This window comes from Elephantulus edwardii, unplaced genomic scaffold (genome assembly GCF_000299155.1).
Source record: "Elephantulus edwardii isolate Elephantulus edwardi_28Jun2011 unplaced genomic scaffold, EleEdw1.0 scaffold00322, whole genome shotgun sequence".
NCBI lineage: Eukaryota > Metazoa > Chordata > Mammalia > Macroscelidea > Macroscelididae > Elephantulus > Elephantulus edwardii.
The window spans coordinates 839,351-847,541 of NW_006400072.1; the positions used below are offsets into that span (position 1 = coordinate 839,351).

Consider the following 8,191-nt stretch of genomic DNA (forward strand, 5'->3'; position numbering starts at 1 on the left):
AAGGACATGATGCTAGGAAGGGTGAAGGGTCAGCAAAGGAAAGGAAGACCCCCAACCAGGTGGAGTGACACAGAGACTGCCAAATGGGGTCTTGTGTTTCAGGAATTGTGAAGATGGCAGAGGATGGATCAGAGTTCAATCTTTTGTTCATCGAGTCACTATGGGTCGTACTCGATTCGATGGCACCTAATAACAACAACAACAATTTGCACAGGAGGAGATTGCTCCTCCTTTTCCTGCAGAGCAGCTGATGAATTCAAACCGCATACCTTTGCTTTGGCAACTGCAATTCCTTACCACTAAGCCATTAGATAAATGTTACTAACTGCTTGAAAATTCTTTACTTAGGGGATCAAGTGGTTCAATTTAGGAATAGGAAAACTGAGGATGAGAGAGGTAATTGGCAACTATCACCAATAATGTGTAACAAATCCAAAAAGCCTCCAAACTCAGTGACTCCAAGGAGCAGTCCTTTGCTCTCCTGGCTGGGCAGGTCAGTCTCTGAGGCCTTGGCTTCGTGTATCTCCTACAAAACTGGGCTGCCCAGACACACTCTTATTCTAGAAGGGGAATGTACATGAGAAGGCAGGTCCAGTCACTCTTTTCCCTGGACACATCCCACCTGCTAATATTTTATCATAAAAACTAGTCATGTGATGAAACCTCCAGTCAAGGGTCATAGCAAGATGCACGGCAAGTGATTAGAAAGACCACAGGCTGAATCAGATGCACCTTAGTTCTCAAACTGACATCATTACTCCTCAATAATTTGAAGAGGTCCCTAACTGCAGATTTTCCCAGTGCATTGTGTCTCCTTATTTCCTGACTGGCTCATACCAAGGGTGTTAATTGTGGATCCAAGCAAGATGAAGCTGTTGACAGTTTCAATCTCCTCTCCATCCATCATGACGCTGCCTACCAGTCCAGTGGTAAGAATCTTTCTTTTCTTGGCATTTAGCTGCAATCCATACCAAAGGCTGCATTCCTTGATCTTCTGCAACAAGCGCTTCAAGTCCTCACTTTCAGCAAGCAAGTTTGTATCATCTGCATAATGTAGGTTATCCATGAGTCTCCCTCCAATCCTGATGTCACATTCTTTTTCATAGAGACTAACTTCTCAAATAATTTGCTCAGCATACAGATGAAATAGGGAGGGAGAGAGAATACAACACTGACACACTCCCTTCTTAATTTTAAACCACGCAGTGTTCCCCTGCTCTGTTCGCACAATAGCCTCTTGGTCCAGGTACAGGTTTCATATGAGCACAATTAAGTGCTCTGGGATTTCCATTCTTCTCAATGTCAGTCACAACTTGTTATGATCCATAGTTTGTGCCAATTAATATTTTTAAAAATAACCTGGAAGAAAACATCTGGCAAAAGAAAATGGATACTAATTTCATCACCTTTACTTCTTTTGTCTCTTGTAGCATCCTTTAGGGATTATTTGTCTTATTTTTGTACTTTCTCCAAAGACTCTTTTAAAGTAGACCTTGTGTAATAGGATTTTTTGAAGCCTTAATGCCTTATAGTACTTTTATCATGCCCATCTTTGAATGACAGCTTAGCTAGGTAGAAAACTTCTAGGCTCAATGATTTTCCTTCAGTGCTTGACTGTTTATGGACATATGTGTGTTTATTTTTAGAATTTTTTAAAGATAAATGACATCCTGCACATTATCTTCTGCAATTTTGTTTTTCAAAGTAATTTGCTTTTTAATTTTATGCTCTATCTCAAATATTTTACATGATGTGAACACATAATTTGAAATATTATTGTTTTCTTTTTAGCAGCTGTGCAGTGTTCCACTGTATGGCTGCATTCTGATTTCTCTTGCCCCTTATTGGTGGTATTTAAGTTGTTTCCAAGATTGTTCTGCTATAGTTTTGCAGGGGAGATCACTCGGTGTGGTGTTGCATGCATGTTTGTGAGCACTTCTGTAGCCTGAATTTCAAGATGTTGAGTTTCCAGGTTTAAGGTATGCATTTTAAAATTTTTATAGTTATTGTCAACTTGCCCCCCAAAAGGATCCCTGTGATTTGCTCACCTATCAATAGAACATGAAAGGCTTGCCCACTTACTGGCCTCATTCAGACTGATCATGATTCAGTGCAGATCCACAGGCTCTATCATTAACCCCACCTTCTCAACAAGTCCTGATGCCTGCCAAAACAGGAGCGGCTTTAGTCAGAAGTTCTGTGCCCAAGTTCATTATTCTCATAGCACTAAATTAATGCTGAAGCGGACTCTTGTGTGTTAAAAGATTTGCAATTTTTAAAAACTGCCATTTTAAGGATAGTCACATTTGTATAGAATAAAATTAAGATTCAATGTGGAACACCAGTAGCATCTCCTGGTGGCATGAAAAGGCCTCAGTGGGTCTCAATGAAACTTACAGGTGGGCTCTGGCCTCTCCATCCTATGTCCAGCCGCCCCACATTGCGTGGCTCCCTCCTTGAAATTTGTGCTGAGCTGTTCCCTCTGCTTGAAACGTAAACGTCTCCTCCGTATAGTCTGGCAACATCACTCCTACAAGCTTGCTAAGGTCCCCCTGGGAGGCCTCATCTTCCTATCCCCAGGTGAAGGTCATTCCTGCCTCTTCTGAAATGCTTCTGAAGCTTGTCCATGCTACTATCATTATACAGATCTCATTGTTCTGTGATTACCTACCTCTTACTCAGGGGAAGTTCTGGTGGCGTTGTCCATAGGGAGTTGAACTCTTAATCTGCAGGCCACACAACTCTGGCAATTCAGATCCACCAGCAGCTTGGGAGAAAGATGGACCATCTCCTCCTGTGCAATTTACAACCTGGGAGCCCCAGTGGAGGGTTAACTGTGAGTTGGTTCTGACTTGTCAGCACTGAGTTTTTCTTATTCAAGGCCAAGACTCACTCACAGAGTCATGCACTCAGTCTTTCATTCTAGGAGCCTCATTTGCCTCACTCCAGTCAAGGCTGACAGAAGAAGGATTGATGCCTTTGAGCTGTGGTGTTGGAGAAGAGTGCTAGAGCTCCCATGGAAGGCCAAGAGAACAAACAGCTATGTCTTGGAGAAAGTGCAGCCAGTGTGCTCCTTGGAGGCAATCAAGATGAAGCTCTATCTCACATACTTTGAGCATGTTGCTAGGAGAGACTATTCCTTGTAGAGGGAAATTGTGCTTTGGACAGATGGAGGGATAGCAAAGGAGAAAGAAAGACAATCAGGCAGTTTGACACAATGACTACAGCTGTGAGCTTGAGTGTGTCGGAGATTGTGAGGATTGCACAAGACAGGACAGGGATGAGGTCGGTGGTTCATAAGGTCCCAATAAGTTGTTCTTGACTCAAGGGCACCTAACAACAGTCCTGGCACAGCTGCATAGGAGGAGGACTAGATCCGTCTGTTGTGCCCCATGGCAGGCAAGCACTGTGGGAGCATGCATTCTCCTCCAATCTCTTCTTCCTGTCTAGGTTCCAAGGAACTGTGAAGAAAGGTTTACTTTTCCACACGGTTACAACTTGATCTTTATCTTTTAGGTTATAAAGGAGAGAATCCATCTTTGATTGAAAAAGACCAAAAACAGAATAAAGCAGAGAAAGTTCCTACAAGGGTCCGACGTTTGTACCACATTGAATATTACCTTCTGCCTGATGACAAAGAACCTAGAAAGGTTGACCTGGTGGTGTTTCCAGCTGTGACCAAAGTGTTCCTGGAGACCAGTGTAAAGGTGTGTGTATGTACATGTATATTCACATGTGTACACCTGTTTAACATTACATACAGACTGATGCCTATAGACTTTGCTGCCCAAAGTATGGTCTGTGAACTCCAGCATCAGGTCACGTGGGGGCTTGTTAAGAATGCATCCTTGTAGTTCTACTCCAGACTTGCTAATATCAACCCACAGAATGTTTCATTTCAATATTGTTACCACTTATTTCTCTGTTGTTTTAAAGGCTTTTTAGCCCCTGAGGTTTATGGATGCATGCAGGTGCTCATGCGCTTGAGGTGAATGTGTATGTGCATCTGTGTATGAACTTGTGGGTGTGAGAAAGAGTGCACCAGCACACACACACACACACACACACACACACACACACACACACACACACTCACACTCTCTCTCTCTTGCAGGGGTGGGGGTTTTGGCTGTGGTTCACTGTGGGAAGTGTTCAGAGAGGACCCAGTCTGCAGGTGATTGCTTGCTTTTATTTTTTCTGAGGAACCCAGAGTTTTGGGTTCTGCAGTTCAGAACTCAGAGTTCTGACTGGGCTTGTGCATTATACCCCAGCTTCTGACCTAAATTTGGAGCCAGGCGATAGCAGTTGTGAACCCAATGGAGAGCAGAGACGTGACTTTACTGGTGAAAAGGGGGTTGGGGGGGTCACTTAAATCTGCAAATGTCTGTTCTATCTTCACACAGTTAAAGTCTCTTAACATTACTTCACACAGACCGTGAAGCCATGGATCGAAGGGGACAAAATCTGGGTGTCATGGACCCAAACATTTACCATCAGTGTGACAAAGGAGTTACTAAAGAAGATAAGCTTTCATAAAGTCAGCTTGAAGCTCTGGACCACGAAGGACAAAGTTTCAAAAAAAGCCCGGTATTTTCGACTAAAGGCTGTCAGATATTCAGAAGATGCTGAAAGTTTTGGTAAGTAAGGTATTCATGTTCTAGGTGAAATGTTCATGGAGGTTGTGGCTTCTACTTGAGAACAGAATCAAAGCCAATTCCCTTTCCCTCCCTCATCTCATTTTCCTGAGCTCTCGCAGGTTTTGTGTTAGTGCCGTGCACCCCTTCTGCGTATACAGGATTGGGGTGTGCTGTGGGGGCAGCTATGACTCATGGGCCAGGGTCTGCACGTGTGGACTTCAGGACTTCCCCTCAACATGAGCACCCACCACCACTTCTCTCCAGTGTTGTATATTCATGCAAGTTAAAGGAGAGGATACTGTGTGTTTTCATCACCCAGAGCTTCCTTGATTGCTCAGCTGGTAGACCTTTTTCACATGATGTCTGTCTGTATTCTCTCATTCTCTGTGTCTATTCTGGAGACTAAAGTGCTCCTTATACAGGCCATGGTCTTTGCAATCACTTGTTATGCATCAGAGAGTTGGACAAAGACTAGGAAAGATAGAAGGAGAATTGATGCCTTTGAGCTGTGGTGCTGGAGAAGAGTATTGAATGTACCATGGACTGCCAAGAAAACAAACAAATTCATCCTGGAGAGGATTAAATCAAGCAACTCCTTGGAGGCAAGGATTCTGGGCTTCGTCTGACATACTTTGGACATGTTGTAAGGAGAGACAGGTTCTTGGAGCGGGACATCATGCTTGGTAGGGTGGAGGGACAGTCCAGGAGGGGAAGACCCTCTGTGAGGTGGATTGATTCAGAGACTGGGGTAATCGGGATGGGTGTGTCAGAAGCCATGCGATTGGCACAGGATAGAGCAGGGTTTAGGGCTGTTGTATATAGGGTCGCTATGAGTCGCAAATGACTCGACGGCACATAACAACAACAACATTCTTGGGTTGTTTGTTTTTTTTTTAAGTAACTCAGAAATGGTAAGGTTTAGGACCCACTCTACACTGGCGCGTTATCTTTTGGGTGGAGTGCAAACCATTTTTGCCATCTTTTTGTTGTTGTTAATATGCTGCCAAGTTGGAACTGACTTTAGCTGACCCTCCAAGCAGATTTTCAGAGGCTGTGAACGCCATGGGAGGAGATTGCCCATCTTTCTACTTCAGAGCAGCTGATGGATTCGAACCTCTTGCCTTTGGTTTGACACTGCAGCTTCTTACACACTAGATCACTAAAACTACCTATGTTGTTGTTGTTATGTGCCATCGAGTCGCTTGCGACTCATAGTGACACTATGTACAAGAGCCCTAAACTCTGTTCTATCCTATGCCAACCTCGCCTTCTCAAACACACTTATTCGCACCACTCCAATCACAGAATCACCGATAGGGACTGTCTGTGCTATGGTATATTTGTAAGACTCATCTCAAATTTTTTAAATGTAAAAAGGTAAAAACAGATGTGCATATTACTCAGTGATGTGTGACCCTGTTGTTCTTGATGACAACATCCAAATGAGCATCGTTATCCCCATGCTGTACTGACTGACCAGAGATGTCACTTGCATGAAGTCAGTGGTTGTACCAGAATTGGCCCCTGTGCTTTCTCCAGTTTCTGGCTTGTCTTCTCACAGCCTCTCTGAAGATTTGAGACTTTGGATTGTAATCTTTCATGTACATACAATGTTTCATATCCTTGGTACTACTGGTATTGTTGTTATGTGCCCTCAAGCTGCTTGCTACTCATAGTGACCTTATTATGTACTACAGCTCTGAACCCTGCTCTTTCTTGAGCCAACTTCATTGTCCCTGGCACACCTAATCCCCATTACCCCAGTCACTGAGTCAGTTCATCTCATCCAGGGTCTTCCTCTCTTGTTCTGTCCCTCCACCCTTCCAAGCATATTACCCCTCCTCAAGGACCGGTCCCTCCTTGCGACATGCCCGAAGTATATCAGGTAGAGCTTCAAAATCCTTGCCTCCAAGGAGCAGCCTGATTTCACCCTCCCCAGGAGGAACATGTTTGTTCTCTTAGCTGCTCCTGTTGTTATTAGATGCTGTTGATTCGAGTACGACTCATAGCACCCCATGAACAAAAGATCTGAACTCTGTTCTATCCTGTGTCATCCTCATACTTCCTGACACACAAGAGCCTGTTGAAACAGTCATGTCAGTCCACCTGGTTGAGAACTTCTTCATCGACCCTCCACCCTTCCTGGAATTATGTCCCTCTCCAAAGAATAGCACCTCCTAGCAACATGTCCAAAGTATGTGAGGCATTCTATCCTCCAAAGAGCACCCTGGCTGCAACCTCTCCAAGACGTATCTGTTCTCTTGGCCGTCCATGGGATGTTCAGTGCTCCTCTCCAACACCACAGCTCAAAGACATCAATTCTTTTCTATCATCCATTGTCCAGCTTTCAGATGCACAAGTGATTGGAAAAATATGCCCTGAATCAGACAAACCTTAGTCCTCAAAGTGATATCATTACTCCTCAATAATTTGGAGAGGTCCCTAAGTGCAGATTTTCCCAGGGCAATGTGTCTCCTTGACTGCTAGTACCAAGGGTATTAATTGCGGATCCAAGTAAGATGAAGTTGTTGATAGTTTCAATCTCTTTCCATCCATCATGATGTTTCCTAGTAGTCAGTGGTAAGAATCTTTGTTTTCTTGACATTGAGATGTGAACCATACCAAAAGCCACATTCCTTGATTTTCTGCAACAGGTGCTTCTCTAGCAGTTCATGGTATATTCAATACTCTTTTCCAGTCTCATAAATTGAAGGCATTGACTATTCTATTGTTGTTATGAGTTGGTTAATTCTTTGCTGTGGGGGCCGTTCTGTGCATTGCACATTGTTTTAACAGCATCCCCATCCTCCACTCACCAGAAGCCAATGCCTGATGTTGTTACGTATGACCATTATAAATGTCTTCAGTGGGGGGTTTGGAGAGAGAATGGGGAAAGAGTGGATAGATGATGAACACTGCATTAGAACAGATGAGAGGAAGAACTGTCCAAAAGGAGCTCTATATATGGCAACAATCTGGAAACAGGGGTGCATAACAAGATGGGCTATAGGAGGGGAAAGAAAATGTGCAACAATTAAAAAATATTTTTTTAAATGTCTTCAGATATTATAAAGGGCTTCCTTGGCTGAGAATCCTTTATTTCTATTTAAACCCAAACTACTAATTGTAGGGCCCCTGTGTGAGAAGCTGCCAACCACTGTAGTCTTCCCTTGAATGCGTGGAGAGGCTCATCTCCAGAGAACTCGTGCTGCAGCAAACACATTGGGAACAGGTGTCTAAACGCAAATCCCAGGGCCTGGTCCCGAGCTGCTGAGTCAGAATTTCTGGGTGTGTCAGGTGGCCAGCTGGTCAGCATCTGCCCTGCAACAGGCTCCACTGGGCAAGCGGTGCTGGCATGAGACATCAGAAGGATGCCTAAAGGAGCGAGCTTGGGGGCCACATTTGGAATCCATGGGCTGGGAAAAAGGAGACAGAAGAGCGCTCTAGGCCCTGGCAGGGAGTGCCTGTGGACTTTTGGCTGTGAGGACTCCAGAGGGCGCTGCTCCTACTAAACTCTGTCCCAAGCCTGGCATTATTTTAAAGAAAATATTTAA

General features: G+C 44.1%; 1 protein-coding gene across 1 annotated transcript in view; it reads left to right on the forward strand.

Annotated features, from left to right (window-relative positions):
• KIAA1257 (KIAA1257 ortholog) overlaps window positions 1-8,191 on the forward strand; it is a 27,186-nt gene that overhangs the window by 9,666 nt on the left and 9,329 nt on the right. Inside the window, 2 exon segments of the mRNA XM_006901374.1 lie at window positions 3,517-3,707; window positions 4,433-4,646. Coding sequence (XP_006901436.1) covers window positions 3,517-3,707; window positions 4,433-4,646 — 405 coding nt within the window.